The 20,012-nt window shown below is 38.5% G+C and overlaps 1 protein-coding gene across 1 annotated transcript in view; it reads right to left on the bottom strand.

Moving 5' to 3' along the window:
- The window catches only part of DNER (delta/notch like EGF repeat containing), a 340,534-nt gene that overhangs the window by 192,460 nt on the left and 128,062 nt on the right, over positions 1 to 20,012 (bottom strand). Inside the window, 3 exon segments of the mRNA XM_020970975.2 lie at positions 10,586 to 10,752; positions 14,053 to 14,147; positions 18,038 to 18,334. Of these exon segments, the coding sequence (XP_020826634.1) occupies positions 10,586 to 10,752; positions 14,053 to 14,147; positions 18,038 to 18,334 (559 nt within the window).

Genomic DNA, 20,012 nt, shown 5'->3' with positions numbered 1-20,012 from the left:
TGCCTAAGTAAAAAAAAAAAGCAAGCAATTTGACATTGACTATACATGTAAAGTCATGAAAAACATATTTTCAAATTAGTCATGTTGCAAAAGAAAACACAGACACAAAAAAAGAAAAAGAAAGTTAAAAAAGAAAAAAGGTATGCTTCAATCTGCATTCAGAATTCATCAGTTCTCTCTCTCTCTCTCTCTCTCTCTTTCTCTCTCCCTCTTCCTCTCTCTGAGGGTGGAGAACATATTTCCTCATGGCTTCTTTGGAATTATCTTGTATTATTTGTCTTGATCTGAATACCTAAGTCTTTCATAGATGTTCATACTTACAATATTGCTATTACTATGTATAATATTCTCCTGGTTCTACTCATATCCCTTTGCATCAGTTCATATAAGTCTTCTTAGGTTTTTCTGAAATGGTCCTGCTCATCATTTCTTATAATCTTCCATCACAATCATATACCACAACTTGTTCAGCCACCACAAAAAGAACTGTTATATTTTTTGTGCAAAAATAGATCTTTTTTCCCTTTTTCTTGATCTTTTTGGGAGCCAGACCTAGTAGTGGTATTGTTGGGTCAAAAGGTATGCACAGTTTCATAGCCCTAGTTCCAAACTGTTCTTCAGAATGGTTGGATTAGTTCACAACTCCACCAACAATGCATCAGTGTCCCAATTTTTCCACATCCCCTCCAGCACTTGTGACCTTCCCTCTCTGTCAGGTTTATTCACATCATATGCAGCCATAGAGAAATAAAATCCTAAAGCATAAAGGTACACTTCACCAAGGAACTATTTTTTCATTTTAGTGAAAAGAAAATTGGATGCATCTGGTACCTGTCAATGACAAGATTTATCTTGCTTCCCAAGGGAAAATAGTAAATAAATTTTACTGCATTATATATAACTTTGTCATGAAATACCTTTTCTATCAGAAAAAAAACAGGATTGCAGCATTTAGAGCTGGAAGAGTCCAGAGAGATCATCTGATCCAACCCATTCATTTTCTAGTTAAAGAAACTGAGCCCTGAAGAAGTGACATGCCAAGACATAAAGCACAGACCTGGAGTCAAACCCAGCATTGGTGGCTTCACATTCAGTCCTCTTAACACCACGAGGATCATAGTTGGAAAGGGCCTAGAGGTCACCCTCCCACCCAATGCACAGATTTCCTCTACAACATCCCCTAATTGAGCTTCTAGTCAAATGCTACCAGAGATAAGGAGCTCACCACTTCATGAGATGCTTCATTCCATTCGAATTATAAGGCTATTCTCCTTTATACGGAGCTGAAATCTGCCTCCTGACCTTTTCCACCCTTTGGTCCTACTCCTTCACTCCTCTTCAGAGGAGATTAAAGAAGTCCAGAGATTCCTAGAGCCACCGGAAGGAGCACGAGGATGTTGCTAATGCAGTTCAAGTCAGTTCATCCAATACGTATTAAATACCTACTGTGCGCAGAGCACTGGCAACATATACAAAGGAGGTTCAACATGGTGTCTCGACTCAGGGAGCTTATAGTCTAGCATCAATGGGATGGATTGGCAGGGGGAAAAGAGCCAAGTTTACAAAAAGCTGTGCTACGAGGGGAGATGTGAATAGAAGAAGGCCCAGGCAAAGCGCTGTGAAAACCTGAGGGGGAAAAGGAGGCAGACTGTTGTCGCTGTGTTTGTCCTTGGTTCACAAAGAGGACCATGACATCAGGGAGACAATGACGTGACTTGGAATCGACTTGGATCTGAGGAAGGGAGGGCTGTGCAAGGTCACCAGTCTCACTTTCTCCTCCAGAGCCATCTGGGTCCAGTGGCCAGATACTCATTAGGACGACTGGAGTTGGCGAAGGATGCAATGGGAGACCCTAGCCCTTTTAAGCTAAGGTCTTTTCAGGTTCTCACTTTGAAAGAGGTAACACCCATTCAGTGAATAGGCCTCTTTAAGAAGTGAATCTAGGGGCAGTTAAGTGCCGCAGTGATAGAGCACCGGTCCAGAAGTCAAGAGGATCTGAGTCCAAATATGGCCTCAGACACATGATACTTACTAGCTGTGTGACCCTAGGCAACCCAGATTGCCTCACCAAAGAGAAAAAAAAAAAGAGTCAAGGGATGGCCCCTTTAATTAAAAAAAAAAAATCAAGCTGGGAGGGAAAGACTCTCAGAGTTGCTGGCCAATTTGCATTCACTCTGAGCCAGGAGGGCCAAAAAAGCAACCATTATGTAGTGCTTGGGCAGGGACCCATGGTTGTCCAAAGTGAATTCTCCAGAGTGAATTGGTTTAAGGCTTGGTCACTGAGAAACCTTAGAATATTTATAAGTTGGGAGCAAATGGTCATTAAAAAGCAGGAATTGAAGATACACCTTAGCAGGTTCATCAAAGTGGATAGCTCTATCTGGTTCAATTCATCAAGAACTTATTAAACATCTACCCTGCTCACAGCCTCAAGTTGGGTGCTGGAGCTACAAAGGTAGCTGGGATGCACAGTGGAGAGGGCTCCATGTCTGGAGTCAGGAAAACTTGGGTTCAAGTGGGACCTCAAACACTTGCTAGTTATAATACCTTGGCCAAGTCACTTAACCTCTGTTTGCCTCAATTTCCTTATCTGTAAAATGGAGGTAATAATAGTATCTACCTCCGAGGGATGTTGTGAGGATCAAATGAGATAACATTTATAAAGTACTTAGCACAGTGCCTAGCACATAGTAAGTGTAATACAAATGTTAGCTATTGGTGCAAATAATTTTTTAGAAGTCTTTGCCCCTAAGAGCTCACTTTTATTTCAGTTTTATTTTATTACTTATTCCATTTACTTTGTTGTAATCATTCAGTGTGTTATTTTCCAAGTTCAATTCACTTCATTGCATATCAATTCATACAAATTGTTCCATGATTCTCTGAAAATTCCTCATATTCATGTTATCCTTATAACATTTCTTATTCTTTCAATTACCAGATTAACCATCTCTCCATCATTTTAGACTTTACCTTCTCACTTATGTTCCTTTCTCTTATCACTTTCTACCTACAACTGTTCAGTCCTAGTCTTTCCAATTCTATCTTCCAACTCTTCTCTCATCTGTCCCCCTTTCTTTACTTATATGACCATTGTCCCACTTCAGGCTCTCACTACTTCATTCCCTAGGTTACATCCAGCTCAAAACGTCCAACAGGCAGTTGGTGATATGAGGCTGATGCTCAAGAGAGGGGGATTCTCTGGAATGGCACTAAAGACAACATGGCCATCTTGTACACAGGAATTGTAACCAAACCAACAGGTACTGCTGAGCTCACCGAGAGAAATGGTATAGAGAAAGAAGGGAAGAGGGTCCAGAACAGAGACTCAGGTAGCACAGTCCTCTCCCTGCTTGAGGGCTATGAGATAGATTATTAGATAGTAAAAGGAAGACAAGGATCATTCCAACATATAGGAGAAAAACCAAGAAAGAGCAGCATCACGGAAGCCAAGAAGGAGAATTTATCCAGAAGGAGGAAGTGACAATACAGAATCCCAGAATATTACAACTAGAGATGTCTTTAGATATTAGCTACACCAAGCCCCTCACTTTTCTGCCCAAGAAACTAGAGCCAAGGAAGGGAAATGTTTTGCCCATAGTCAGCAGCAGAGATGAGAACACAGGTCTTCTCACTCCAAAGTCCACACACAAGCTTTCCTTGAACTGGGGCTATATTGTGGGAACTTTGAGTTCCAGGCAAAGGAGTCTGGATTATATTCTCTGGAGGACGGTCAGTCATTGAAGCTTTTGAATAAGGGCACAGGGGACAAGCCCTATGGACTATAAGGCAAAGACTTTTTCCACAGTTGTATTCAGCACATTTGGTTCAGCTATGATTAATGAATTAATCTGTCACAATTAGTCCTTCCCAGCAGGCCACAAGGGAGGCCAGTTCATGGTGATTAGGAGAGCCATCCTGTTACTGTGCTTTTGTAGAATTCTGATATCCCTAGCTCTATTTTACTGCTACCAAGCTGCTATATCATGGCCATGAATAACTCGGTGGTTAATCAGTGCCTCTGACTGCCTCCTATCTGAAAGCTTTTAACAATGTGCAAACACATTGTAAATGAATGTTAATTTACTTAATCACTAAGAAATATCATACAAGCAAATAATATCTTGTTCTGAATGTTTTGTCTCATGGTACAACAGATATCTTCAGGAAGACGTGAGAGATAATTAAGGGACTCGACAGAACAACAGAAACTTTTGAGAAAACAGTAAGAAGGGATGTGGCAAATCAAATATGGCCTTCAGGCCACAATGTGCCTGCAACACGCACTGATGGAGTCTGGACCAAATTAAAATGTAAAGGGGAAGTATTTAACAAAATAAATAAAAGTACAATGAAACACAGAGAATATTAAATATGCAGTTTTCTAAATTCACATGTGGCCTGTAAGGGTCTTTATGTATAGTTTAATGGGCCTATTTGAGTTTGACACTACTTGGTAAGAATACACCTACATATACTGTATATATGTGCTACATAGATACAGATACACACATATACATGTACATATGTACACATGCATATATGCACATATATATTTTATGCATATATACATATATACACATACATTATATGCGTGTGTGTATATACACATATACTGTGGGAAAAAAAGAATTCAAATCATCGTGCTGAATTCAGAGTCAGACAACCTGGATTCTAATCCCAGCCCAGTTTCTTACTACTTATATGAGGTTGGGGCGAGCCCTATCCAAGCATCCATTTCTATATCTATAAAAAGAGTGAGTTGATCAAGATGATTTCTAAGGTCCCTTCCAGCTCTAAATCTATAACTGTCTTTTTCTTTCTACAGAAAGTACTAATTATCCTTAGAAACTTGATTTCTAAGAAGAAATGTCATTAAAAGTGAATTGTATACAATAAAATGTCTTTATTATTGTTATTGTTATCATGTTGTTGGTAGAATAAAATTAAAGAATTAAAAATATCAAATATGTCAATATTATGTATAAATAGGTTTGATATATATTTCCTATAATTATCTTATGGCATACGTGAAAGCCTGTTTTTTGAAACAAATTCTGTCAAGGATTCTCCCTAAAAGTAAGACTGTGTTTTTAAGAGCAGGTGGAAACTGAGAACCTTAAAACAGAAATTTCCCCCCAAAAAAGGCTCTACCTTTAGCAAAAAGGACAAAGAATTTGGGGTCAGATGCCCTGGGTTTCAAATTCTGGTCTGGGCAACTTTGAGCAAGAAACTTTGTCTCCTTACTGGTCAGTTTCCTCATTTGTCAAAGAAGGAAAGGGCTGGATTGTGTGATCTCTTAAGTTGCTTCTAATTCCAAGTCCTAAAATTCTAAAAATTCATTATTATCGGCAAGATAAATATTGCTAACCACAGAGCAGCGGAAGCTATTTTTATAGAATATAGATGGGGGAGGGGAGAAGAGTGTCATTTGGCAGCAGGATGCTCAGTAACTGATCTCCCTTTTTAGCAGATGGATACCTCCTGCAATTTTAAAGACTTGGGTAAAGTGGGGAAGAATGTAAATGCAGGCTTTTACAAGGCTTTAAGGAAATTTCAATAATATTTTCTGAATATCAAGTCATTTTACTAGAACCTTGAGTAGGGGTGGGTGTCATTGCTTATATAGAACTGATTTGGGGGTAAGCCTCCTGGAGCCCCCATTCAGCCTCTAAAGCACTAAACTTTTAGGAGCTTGGACTAGAGAAAGAGCAGAGTTTTGGAGCCAGAGGGCCTTGGGGTCAAATCCCAGCTCTGTAGCTGATTATCTCTGTGGCCTCAGACAAATCATGTAGCAGCTGTGGGCCACCACTTCCCAATTAGGGAATGAGATGACCTCTAAGTATCCTCCTAACTCTGAATCTGTGACTCCCTAATAGGATTCCTTAGGATCTGTAGCTACCCCTCGGGGAGGCTGGCAGAATTCTACCTATAAGGAGATAATCTCCTCTCACTCATTCCAAAAGCTAAATGTCAGACTCCCAATGGTTTTCCCCTCATTACTGTTAGAAGAAGAAAAGGACCTCTTATGAACATAGAGGATTTTTGAGTATTACAATGGGATAAAGATTCAGAATTTTCAGGGGCAGGGAGACCCCTCCCCTGCCCAGGGATCTTTAATATGAAGCAGGTCAGAGATAAGAGATAAGCTGACAGTGTACACCATTCGTCCTCACCTTTCTGTTTGCAGGAAAACTTAATACTAAGAATCCTATGAACTAGGAGTGTTCACTGGTTCATTACCAACTGCATTTTTTGATAAAGAAGTGTGACCCTCTGATGAAATGGATCAGCTCAGGGCTAAGTGAAGAGGAGGAAAGAGGAAGAGGAGGAGGAGAAGGGTGAACAGGAGGAGGAGGAGAAGGGATGATAATGGGGTATCTGCTTGGAGGAGGTGTTCTGAAAAGGACGAACAAATTTGAGCTTTAGATGAGTGGGATGCCCACTGACGAGCTTACTTCATATATTGAACCCTAAGTAGTGAATAAAAGTGTTCTAAATATTTACATCATTGATTATCCAAACTGATCTGTGTCCCTGGGAAGTCCCGACAGTAGGAATGACAGAGCTAATAATAAAAACCTTACAAATACTCCTCTTGCCTTGGATCTACGCAGTACCCATGGTTTAAGCAGGTTTACGCTATTGCACTAAGACTTTTGGGACACCTTGAGTAGTATGAATATCTTTGAGTCAGAAAGACATGAATTCAAATCTTCCTTCAGACACTTACTAGAGGTGTGACCTTAGGGAAGGTCTGTCACAACCTCCCCAAGCCCAAGTTTCTTCAGCCATAAAAAAGGGTAATCATGACATCAATTTTACAAAGGGGCAAATATGTGTAAAGCATTTAACAACTCAAAGTGCTACATGAATTTCAGTTAATATCATCATCATAATTATTATTATTACCAGATCTTCTCTGTGTATGCCTACACCCTACACAATTCATTGAGAGGTAACTAGTGGTCCACTAGAAAGACCTAGGGAGTCAAGAAGACTCAAGTTCAAATCCTGACATTTCTAGCTGTGTGACCCTGGGCAAGTCATTTAACCGCTTCCTGCCTCAGTTTCCTCATCTATAAAATGGTTATGAAACAGCACCTAACCTTGCAGAGTTGCTATAAGGATCAGATGAGATACTGTAAAGCACTTAGCATGCACATGGTAGGCGATATATAAATGCTTATTCCCTTTCCCTTACTTTCCCTTTACCATGTACAATTAGAGACAACCTTCCATGTGGGTAGAAGGTTGACAAATACATTTTCTTAACAATATGAAAAAGCCAAACTGATTACCAACAAGGGAGACTCAGTTATAGAAGTCTAGACTTTTATTCTATTTTACATTCAACTCATCGCCTCTTCAGTCTCACCTCCATCTCATCAATCAGGCAAAGTCCTACTATTGTAACTGTACTTCCAGACAATATTCTGGTACAAAGTTAAATCAGCAGAATTTTGAAATCCCAGAAATGTAAAATGGATTGCAAAGGAAGTACCCTTTTTTTTAGTGTAATAAAGTATCTTAAATACATATTACTATATAAAGTGCAAGGAGTCCATGTTAATCACAAAGAATTAATTTTGTTAATTTTAAAATAAGAAAGATGATTTTAGAAACTGTGGATTAGCTCCCAGTGTGTGGGTGTAGCCAATTTGTCTTTGTTGGGAAGTCGGCCATGCCTTCACAGGAGGTAACTTGTAACAACACTGCCTTCTGCTTTTATCTATTTTTTTTAAAGATGATTGTGATCTCCAAGACAAAGCTACGTGAAACACCTGGAAAGTTCTGCATCAGAAATTAAAAAGAATTCGAATCACTGGCTTCCAAAGAAAAGAAGTTAAGAAATCTACAAATGATTTTCAGTGCACCACAGACTAGAGGGTCATTTTAGAGATTTTTTTTTTCTCTCCATATTTTAGGTATTAGTAAATTAAAGGGTAAAAAAATGATTTTCCCCCTAAAAAATTAGGGAAATGCAAACTTTAATTAAAGTCAAACTTTTGTGGGAGTGGCTTCTATTACAAAAAGATTTATCTTCATGAATCCTGAGCTTCATTTGAGCAGGATTTCCCAGAAGCCCCCTGTTACTTACTCTTAATTTGACATAGGGGGAGTTTTACCTTTCAAATTCCATATCGCCCTCTGGACTATGACTACATCCACAATACAATTAGAGAAAAAATACAAAGCAGTATCTCTATTGTCTATTAAGTACAAACATTGCTAAGACATCGAAGACCTTACTTTTCTCATCCATAAAATAGGACTAAACTATTTTATTGGGTTATTGCGAGGGAAATGTGCTATATACTTTTTATAAGAAAATTGTGACTTATCATCATCATCATTATTATTATTATTTGTTGGAAGACAGATTCAAATTCTGATATTAGATGTATAACCATTCATTTTATACATGGGAAAATCATTTTTCTCTGTATCTCAGTTTCCTCATCTGTAAAATGAGGATGGATACCTATAATACCTATCTCGGCGTGTTGTCCTAGGCTCAAATAAAATAATGACTATAAAAGGCTTTGCAAACTTTAAATCACCAAAGAAGTGTCAATAGTGATTATTATATTTTATTATTATTTAGAAAGAAATAATGCATTGCTATAGGCTACAATCTCAAAACCAAATTCTGCCTTCAAATACACACAACTATAATCTCCTTCAATAAATAGTCAGAGTATGCCTAAAAGGAAATCATTTTCACAATTTGACTTACAGTTTCCATTAGCAGTTGAATAGTGAGGCCTCCAAACATATAAGCGTCTCTTCTGTTCCTCCATAACAAAGCTACATTTTAGGAGGACTCAAAGAGGTCCCAGGTATGTGACTTAACAGCCAAATTATATCTGTTCAGTGAAGTATTTATTTCAGCCATGTGGTAGAAACTTCGATGTTCTGACTTATGGTAGGAGGTGGGAGAAATGTGGGGGTGTCTTTTTGTTTATTTTTAGGGGAACTAGCCTAAAAAAACCCTTAGGAAAGCCCAAATAGTTTCTCCCTTATACCCCTTGGCAGAACATCCCCCTCTGCAGGCTGATTGCCTTGTCAGACAAGGGCCATATCCCGCAGTTCTTAGCTGTTGGCTCATGGGGGAGGTTCCATGTCTACCTATCTATCCCACCTGCTTTACGGGCTTCCTCTTTCTTCCTATTGCTCTTTCCCCTGGCTCTTTTCACCAAGATGCCTTCCTGACTCCACTTACTTTCTCACTAACATCAAGGTCATCACTCCCTGGTTGCTCTCCCAAAGGAATAAGACCTTGTCTACTCTGGCAATAGATACAGCATAGTATCTGTCATTAAGTTACAAAATTATAAGTGGTCCCTCACCAGAGCAAGGCAATTCTTTTATTCCTCCCTATCTTTTTCTATCCCACCACAGTAGCTATTCCAAACCTTCTCATCCCTATTTAAGCCTTCTGAGAAAAAGAGGACTAGGCAGGGAACTACTCCAGAGCTCAATAGGAAGGCAGAAGAGACAGAAGAATGAAGAACTAAAATCTGCTCTTCTGCTCATCTCAAAGAGAAAGGAAACAACCTTCTAATATGCTGCCTTCCCGGAAGAAAGTGGGAGGGAAGGGATCATAGTCCATAGATCCAGAAGTGAAGGAGAGGGCATGAGAAGCCGTCTAGTCCAGGGGTGGGGGACCTGCAGCCTCGAGGCCCTCTGGGTCCTCAAGTGAGGCCCTTTGACTGAATCCAAAAGGATTTGTTCTATGGAGTTCGGATCGGTCCAACCTCTTCATTTGACAGGTAAGGAAGCTGAAGCTAGAGGAGGTTAGACAGCTAACCCAGAAAGTCACACAACTAGTGAGGATCAGAAGTGAGATCTGAATCCAGGTCTCTTGATCCCAGGACCACTATATTCTTAAACTCCTCAAATCAGGTCACATGCCAGGATCTAGCTAGCTCAACTCTACTCTTCTGAGACTTGGACGCAATATCTGATTTTTTGGCAGAACTTAGAATGAATACCTTAAAGTCAGTAGAGGGGCACACATACTCCCTTTTCCAAATGACAAGTCAAATTGGAATCAAAGAGGTCCTTTCCTATTAATAAACATGAAGCACTCTCAGTCCAGTCAATGTGGCTTATTGAAGGCCCTCTATTCTGGTTAGAGCCAAGTGGGAGAGGGATGAGTTATTATCTCTGCCTACTCCACCCCAAATCCATTACAAACAGCTAGAAGGTAATTTGGTGTCATTTGTGATTATATATCACCAAGGATGACTAGCTAGGCAGAATCCCAATAGAAAAAAATAAATTTATATTTATATTTTTTCAATATTTATCAAAAGTCTGACAAACACACGCACACAAATATATACATACACTCAAAACTTAGTGTCTCTCAAATAAATATCAGGAATGTACACTGGCAATGTTACTTTAGGAATACATGTTAATCTAATAAGTTACCTCTGTCCCAAAACAGGAGAAATGGTGACAATTATAGATGTCACACATGTCCAAGCTCTCTAATAACTAAATCAACACAGTGCAAAATTATAAGGAGCGGCTTCTTGGGATTGGAGGAAAAAGCAACTTTCCATACACTCACCAATAAAGTAATTGTTTCCCAAGGCAAGCATTTCCTCAGAGAGCACGAGGCCACCCAGCGCTTGGAGGAGAGTAACACTTCTGCCATCAATAAGGGAGCATTGCTTAAATCCAGTTGCTGTGACCTTCCAGAGCAAAATAAGAGATGCTGTGGCATCTTTCCAAATCCTGAAAATAGAAGCAAAGGAAAAAGTAAGCCACAAATCAAACCCATCTCAAGAATCAGTCAATCAAACTACCAAAAAAAATGATGATGATGATGATGATGATGATAAGACAAAGAGAGTCCCAATGCTTTGCCTCAGTTTCTTCATCTATGAAATGGGGATAATAATAGCACCTCCCTCCCAGAGTTGTTGCCAGGACAAAATGAAATACTACTTGTAAAATTCTTTGAAAACCTTAAAGGGCCATACAAATACTGCTATTATTAGAAGCAACTAGCCATCCAGTTACCGATTTTACTCATTTATTTTACATGGCTTCCCACAAATTAAAATTGAGGTTCTATCTCCTATTCTCATTCAAAGCATAGAAAGTACCCTCTATTATAGGAAAGGGGTGGGGAACCTTCGGCCTCGAGGACACATGTGGCCCTCTAGGTCCTCAAGTGTGGCCCTTTGACTAAATCCAAACTTCACAGAACAAATCCCTTAATAAAAGGATTTGTTCTGTAAAACTTAGCCTTGAGGTTGCAGATCCCCCCCTACCCCCCAGTCTAGGAGATCTAGGTCTAAACTACTTTAATTTTTGAAAGCTTTCAATAGCCATTTTAATAAGAAATGTAAACTAAGCATTATGTCCTTTCATATAAAGGTTACTCCCATAATTATTCATCATACAAAGAATTTCCAGAATTTAAATAACAATAAGCTGTCCTTTATGTACCCCTCTTGGGTGTACAAAGCACTTTATGGCTCATCACATTTGAGCCTAAAAATGCCCCTATAATGTAGAGAATACAGTTATTATTAAATTTATTTTATAGACAAAGAAATACCAAAATGATGTAATTGGCCTTAGGTCAGAGAGCTCTTTTCACTACATCACAGTTACTTAAAGTAAGTACATGGTACAAAAAATTATAAAATATTAAGTGAAGGGTAACTATTTTTTAAAAATAGAACACATAAGACCCTTGAAATAATACTTCCATTATAATGAAGCCTTGGTCAGCTAGTCACTGTGATCAGTTCAAATAATTATCATTTAAGAGGGTCAGGCAGAGCTTCAAATTGGTTCATGGAAGATCAATAAAAATATCTGAAGAGTCAGAATATAAAAGCTTTTTTAGGAAAAACTAAAAAGAACTAGGACAATTAGAATGGGGGGCTATAGGCTATTCAAAAAGAGCATATGACAGATAATAATATTCAAATAAGAGTAATTAGTTATTCCTTATTTCACTGAGGCTAGAAGATGAAAAGGTTCCAAGTTGTATGTTAAGGGATAAAACATTTATCCCAGGAGTTTCCAACTAGTAGGTCAGCATCTAGCAACAGATTTCCTAGCCAGTGGCTGCTGCCACATATGCTCAGTGGATTTGGATTCTAGTCAGGGAAGGAACACAGTCAGCCAGAGATTTCCTACTCTAACTCCACCCCTGAGCGCCATTTGGCAGAATTCCCAGTATTTACACCCCACCTACCCACCCACAGAAATCTCAGGGCTTTTCAAAAATGAAAAAGAACTTCTGATCAAAAAGAGCCGAACACTCCAGATTTGGGGCATGAAAGGTATCCAAGTGCTATAGTGTGTAAAATGGATAAGGTGGGAAGGATTTGAATCGATTTTCTTTAGAATCAAGAAGCTACAACTTCCTTCATAAAGGGACTCAAAAGGGAATGTATGAAGTAGTGTGGTCAAAGCCATGTGGCCAACAATATTATATATAGCATGGCATACAAATTTGAGCAGTATACTAAGGCCAGGGAACCCTGCCTTAGAGTGGCACTCAAACCTATGTCTTTTCTCTCTGGCATTCATTAGCTATATGACCCTGGCAAAGTCTCTTAACTCTTCTGGGTTCATCTGCAATATGGAAGATGGAATGGACATGGGAAAGACTGGAAGCAGACTATTTCAATAGTGTGGACAAGAGATTATGGGAGCCCAAACTATGTGGTAGATATACGAGTGGAGAAAGCAGATTCCCAAATGACAGCTCCCTATATTCTAGTTGTAATGACTTTATTTGGATAAAAGCTCTCCAATTTCATATAACTAAAATTGCTATCTTTGGGGAATGCTTCCATACCTTGTTTGTTCTTGACCAAAATACTATCTTTAGCCATAGCTAAAGGTAACTGATCTGCTTGTTTTCTCATCTTTTTTTTTTAAATAGTATAACGTTTTGTATCCAGACAGTGCATCCTGTGATATATGGTGTAAGTTGTTGTTCTGAACCCAATTTCTGTCAAACTACTTCCCAGGTTTCCCCAGCAATTCTGGACAAGCAACACTTTCTGTTCTTCCCAAGATAGTGCATCTCCCATGGTTTTTTTTGCATTGGCTATCCCCATCCCTCCTCACCTCCATCTCATAAATCTCTTACTTCATTTCAGACTCAATGCAAGCACCACTTTGTTAATAAACTTAGCGACTGAATAAATGTGGAGGATGAGAGCCAGGGAAGAGTCAAGGCTGACTCTAATGTTACACACTTGGAGGACTGTGAGGATGGTAGTGCCCTCTACAAAGATAAGGGTTTCCTTGCTATTTTCATTCATCTATTTTGGGTCGGGGAAAGATCAATATTTCAATTTACAATTTGGGTATTCTCTAAATATTAAGTGACCCAATGACCCATTGAAATTGTTAAAGGCTCAACATATTTTTTGAAGACAAATATAATTGGGAAAAATTCTCATGGTTGCCTCTGGATCTTGACTGATGTCTTCTGCATTCTTAGCCTTATTGTGAAGCTCACAAACAACTTCATAGGTATAGACAATAAATTACATCACACTTCTTCCTCTGCTTCCTGGGTGGTATCGGCTATGCCTACACATGTAACTGTAGAGATCTTTCAGTAATAAATTGGTTACATGGACAAACACATCCTAAGCAGAGCATTTATATTTTAACCCATTAAATATTTATTTAGTGTTCTCTCATAAACCAACCTGAAATTCCACCAGACACTCTTAAGAATGCTATGGGTCAGGGCAGCTAGGTGGCATGGTAGATAGTGCACCGGCTCTGGATTCAGGAGTACCTGAGTTCAAATCCGGCCTCAGACACACAGTACTTCCTAGCTGTGTGACTCTGGGCAAGTCACTTAACCCCAATTGCCTCACTAAAAAGAAAAAAGAAATTCTACTGGTCATTTTTTATTGAAAATTTCTAGTAATTGCTCAACAGACTCAGTGACCCCTCTAAAAATTTAGCAAACACAGCATTTCTATGATACCTATCATTACAAAGTCAGGCATCTCAAAAACCAAGCAAAGAAAACCACATTCTTACTTTACTGAAGTGTTTTGTGGAACTTCAAAGGATACCAGCCGGCCTCCAGAAGAATTATTGGAACTGGCATTCCCACAGGCAATATCCGGGATTATCTGAAAGCAATAATGGCTGGTTATTTTTCATTCTTGATATGTCGATAAGGAAAATAAATCTTATCAGAAGGAAATACCATCAATAGCATTCTCTCTGTTCCTGTTTAAGGAAAAAAGAATAAACCCCTAGGAACTAAGGAACCATCGATCTTTCTAACACCCAGAGATTCCCTTAAGGGCCTTCTATGAATTAAGGTAATAGAAAAGATTGAGTATGAAGGAAGCAATGAAGATTTTAATCTTTTTATTGTTCAATTTTGCATTCATTCAACAAATCCTTCTTGAGCACCTTTGGGATGGTGTTGAGTGCTTAAAAGATCAAGCCTAGTCTTTAAAGCACATCATGCTAATTAGAAGAAAAATGCTTTCTAATTATGATGAAGAAAGTCCACCAAGAACTCACAACTGATTGGCAGGGGGAGGGGAGAAGGAGGGAAAGGGACTTATGTCTCAGTGAAAGTTATCTACTTTAGAGCTGGGCTATGTATCCTTGTGTAGGTGGCCACAATTGTTTAATGAGGTCAGTGTCATTCAGTTTTGTTTTATAGTATCATATTATATATGCGTGTATGTATATGTATATACATTTTCATGTGCATATAGGTATAGATATAGATATAGATGTAAATGTATTTTCTCCTTTTTGTTTTACTTTCTAATGACAAAATTCCTAGAAGAAAAACACTAGTGTCTATATTTAGTAATAGCAAAATGCCCTCTCCTACAAAACAAATAAATGGAAAATTATTTCAGAATGAAAAAGCATTCCCTCAAAATAAGACATTTTATTAATACCATGGTCATGACCACTGGATTATGGCGGGCAAATTATTCCTTTCCTCCCCAGATAGCCCTAACATATCACCCACTCATGTCACACACAAAAGGGGAAAAGATGATTATTGAAAGTACTCAGCCTTTTTGGATTAATCTCTTCTTATTGAATGAAAGTCGCTGACTCTCGTCACCTAACCCCAAAGACTAAAGCACTATTAATGAGAAGATCTCTTTGATAGACCTTGAATATTGTAATCCTAAAAGGCTGTCAATCTCACCTGGAAGACAGCTTGCATTTTAACCAGGATCAAAATTAGCCACATTTGCAATATAAGATCTAAAATATCCTCATGTTTTTAAAGAGGTAGAATTAAGTCTAAATGTATTTATGTTACTATCTGACTCCTTTAATTTATCTGTAGTCCCCTTGACTACAAAATATCAATGGGACAGAAAGGTGGGACAAATCCATTTTTACATTTACCACAAGAACAGCACCATCTCTTGCCAACCTCTTCACAGATTTAAGTGGCCATAGGGTGAGGCTTCCTGATAAACTGAGAATGATATCTGGCGTGCCTTCAAGAAGGTCTAACATAACTTGAGAACAATTTTTTTTAACTGAAAAAGGCATAAATTCACCATATTTGGGGGTAAGCAAGAGAAGCACTATAGAACTCGGGCTGTCTTCACCCTTCATAAACATTTTGGCCCCCCCAAAAATGGGTCAGCTGATAAACATCTGTGTTTTCTCTACCCTATTTCTGCCTAGAGAAAGACAACAGGAGGAAGATTGAATTATTGCTTTAATAATAAAATAGACTCCCAAAAAAACCAACGGGGAAATTGTCAGATACATTTCTCAGATATAGTAAAGATCTAGACTTCTCTCACTGAAACTGCAAAATATTTAACAATATGTACTCATGACTGTCTTCAACATTACATGTAGAATATATGATGAAAACCTTTATCTTTTCAATTCAGCCAAAAATCACTGCTTACATGACTGCAGACAGCCCTTGTTCCCCAGTTCCTACATCCATTACATATGCAAGTTAAAGAATCTGTTGAATAATAGCTGCTCCTTCACTGAATCTGGGCATCTATTAATAACTCTTTTTGCCAGTAGGAAGGCATAGCACAATAACTCATAGCCAAGGATTCAACAAGTGTCTACAAATAGAAGTTGTTATTACTAAAATAATAAATAAAAATCTGTGAAGTCAGCCTCAAAGAAGACTCCATAAACAGGCATCTCCTATCACAGAGAGACAGTAATGTAATGTCTTCAGATTGGTAACCATTCAGTTTCAATCCCATTGAAATGGCTTGGGCTACAAATAGGGGGGTCAGTTTGGCTTGTTTGGGCTTTAGAGGATTTTTGTTTGATTGATTGTTCATTTTCTTTGTTTGGGGGAGGAAGGAGGGTGTGGTTTCTTATCAGGGAGTTCTCAGTGTGGACATTCCTTCTTCTAATGTAGATCCTCAATTCTTCAGTAACTTAATGAGTCACCTAAGGGACTATGAATTTAAGTGACTTGCCCACAAAGTGGGCACACTTTAAGTGACTGGCCACAAAGCCAGTATAGTCCCCAGGTCATAGGATCATAGATTTAGATGACTGGAAAGGAGGCTAAAGGTCATTTAATCCAATCTCTCATTTTACAGTTGAAGAAAGTGAGGCCCGGAGGGGTGAAGTAACTGGCCCCAACGTCATCCAAACAGTAAGTGGCAAAGCCAGGATTTGAACCCAGGTCCTTTTTTTCAATGTCTCATACTGTTGGTCTTGAACTAACTGCTTCCCAAATCTAAGGCTGACCCTCTATCCACTATTCCATGCTGTCTCTAAGCAAATAGATGTAACATGAACAAAGCCCATCATCACAAAGTCTCCAAACAGAATAGCCTTTGGAGGGATTCCAGAGAACAGTGTTAGATTCCACTATCATTTCTTCTAGAAAATTCCACAAACTGAGTCATGCCCTTCTAAATCTACCATTTAATCCAGAATGCAAATGCAATCCCACTTGAGAGATGGAAACCTGAGACGGTTTTGTTATAATAGTGTCTAATCAGCAAATCACTCCTGCAAAACTGTATAGTATCTGGGCTTTGTTTTTTTCCTTTTCATTGCTTTTTTCTACTTACAAAGTAGGATAATACATACAACAAGAGAGGTAGTGTGGCATAATAGATGAGGGGATTTGGCCTTGGAGTCAGGAAGATCTGGGTTCAAGTTCTGTCTTTGACACTTATGAGTTGGGTGATTCTGAGCAAGCCTCTGTAACCTCATAGCACCCCCAGGCTATTCTGTAAGACTATAAATTACAGACAAGTTGCTGATCTGCAACTGTGGGAAATGACACTGGAAAGTAGTTGAAATTACAGATCCACACAAAATATATATATTTGTATGTGCATGTATGTATATATACATGCATGTGTTCATATATACTTGTATGTATAGATCCACGTAGTATGTGATGTGTGTGCATATATGTGTGCCAGTGCATATATATACATGTGTATATGTGTATATACTGTTGTGCTATATTGTACATACATGCATGTACCCACAAATACATAGCAAGTTCAACTTGATTCAACTCAGCTTTTCATATATCTTACTGGGTTACAGGAAACGACTTGCATCCATGTTGTATGTGAATATACAAATATACATATGTATAGATGCATACATGTATGTGCATATGTTATTGTATGTACCTGTGTCTATTTGTGTGTATGTGTGTATATACAGATACAATGCATGCATGTGTGCACGTGTATACACCTGCACATTCATATAATAAGTTCAACTTCATTCCACTCAGCTTTACGTGTCTCGTGCTAGGTTAGAGAAAATGATTTACATCTATGTTCTGTGCTGCATACATACACATGTACAAGCACATATAATATACAAGTCATTTCCTGTAACACAGCAATATATAATGTAAAGTTGAATGCAATCAAGTTGAACTTGTAATTCAGTTCCAGTCTTCTTGGAAGGGCTATTTTTACTGTTAAAAATCAATGACCATACATTTGAATACCTGGCCTCTTATAGTGTAGGGAAAAAAATCCATATAAAAACCATTCATTCTCACCTCTATTTCATCCCATTTCATATTTACAACTTTCTGACCCTCTTTTGGCTGCCATGTGGGAAGGGTCACAGTTGCTTGTGATGGGGGCAAGATTTCTTCAGGCTCTTGTGTTGAGGAGACAGGCTGGAGTTGCCTTGGAGCTGGGGACTCTGTCCAACTGGAGACAGGGAGCTTGGGAGATGCTTGCTCACAGCTGATACCTGAGTAGCCTTCATCACAAATGCAAAAGTATCCATCCTCGCTGGTGCTACAGTTGCCATGGAGACAAGGGTTGCTGGCACAAGGGTCTGCTACAAACTGAAAGGAAACAATAAATGGGTCAATTACACCCTGCTAAGAAGAGTCACGATCTATTGGAGCAGGACAGGCTAGGGGTAGGAGTGGAGGGGAATAATTTCTGTGTTCCACAAAGAAGCTGTTGTGGAAAATACATTTTAAATTGCATACAAAGAACCTTCCCAAGGCAATATCCAGTTGGTAAGCTGAGGAAAAATGTGATTATGTCAGCTTCTAATAATGAAAAGTTTAATGGACAGTCAGCCCCCCCCCCAAGCTTCAAATGCTAAACAATAGCGACTCCAAGGACAAGTTATTTTGGGGAGTGAGTCTAAGCCTGAGTCAACTAGAGCTGAGTCTCTAAAAGGAGCTACCAGGTGGGTTATTTTTTAAAGAGTGTCATGTTCAAATGACACTAAAAATTTGAAAATAAAGAGATCTCACTCGGCACATGTTTCGACACCTCTTCTTTGTTGGTGTCTGATGGGGGTGGATACAACCTCGTGGTTTCTCCTCCTCCTCCTCATGTACTGCTTTCCTACTGACTCCAGAATCTTTGTGAAATGGTTAACATTTTGACAACATGAGCCCATTACTTGATGGACATGATGGACACCTAAATGGAACTTATTTTCAGTGGTAGTCATAAAAAGTGACTGGCATCTTATAAGATAGTTCATATGTGAATTAATCATCCTTGACCAAAGCATCTCTGAGTCACCATTTTATATAACTTTAAGGTGTCTTTAAAAACTTATATGAAAAGGTCACCTCCTTCTTTATCTACCTTAAGGGTCTAGCCCCATCTCTCCCACATAAATATAAATCATTCTTTGATGGTCTACATTTTTACAATAGGTATTTAGTAAATGATTATTGATTGATTACCTGACTGGTCATTCCTGGGGTACAAGACAAACTAATACCTCTCTAGTCCATCTATCACTATAATATTCTTTTCCAGAACTGATCTGGAGACAGGAGTCAATACAGATGCCACAATTTCAATGACACAAAGCTTTGAGCAGTCTCTCATGTCTATGTATTCGTTTACTTGTTCCTCTGCTGAGTCTCTATTGCCATTTAGCCCCCAATGGCAATAACCCTTGGCAGTCCTCAGGCATTTATCATATTATTTTGGGTACTATATTTACCTATATGTGTCTCTATATGAGTCCTGAAGGTCCTTGGAGCTCCAGAAATTCTATCTCACTCCCCGATCCAGTCTAGTGCCTTTGAAAATATTCTGTTCATAATACTTAGTAAATATTTGATAAATAAGTGAAGGCATCTTCCATGGCCAAAGACCATTCCCAGCCCTAGCCAACCTTTGGCAAATGCCTATTGTTGCTAACTAGGATAAACAAGTTAGAAAAAGTTTCAATGGTTCAGTCAAGTAAGTCAGCACTAGTACTATTACTTAAATGAATATGTCTTAATATCTTTTTGTACCACTAAAATTTTATCCTGTGTCCCTTCCTCTCCCCACTCCCAGAAAATCATCCCATATCACAAATAACTTCTTTTTAAATTAGAAAAACCAATCAGTACTTTTAAAAAATCTTAAAGTATATACAATATTTTACATCCACAGAGCTCCCATCTCTGCAAAGAAGTTGGGGAAAGAGTTATATTATATTTCTTTTTTAGATCATATTTGTTCTTTGAAATTTTGCAACATTCACTTTTTCTATTTTTC

Source organism: Phascolarctos cinereus, unplaced genomic scaffold (genome assembly GCF_003287225.1).
Source record: "Phascolarctos cinereus isolate Bilbo 61053 unplaced genomic scaffold, phaCin_HiC Scaffold_7;HRSCAF=346, whole genome shotgun sequence".
Lineage (NCBI taxonomy): Eukaryota > Metazoa > Chordata > Mammalia > Diprotodontia > Phascolarctidae > Phascolarctos > Phascolarctos cinereus.
This window is presented reverse-complemented; position numbering and strand designations above follow the sequence as displayed.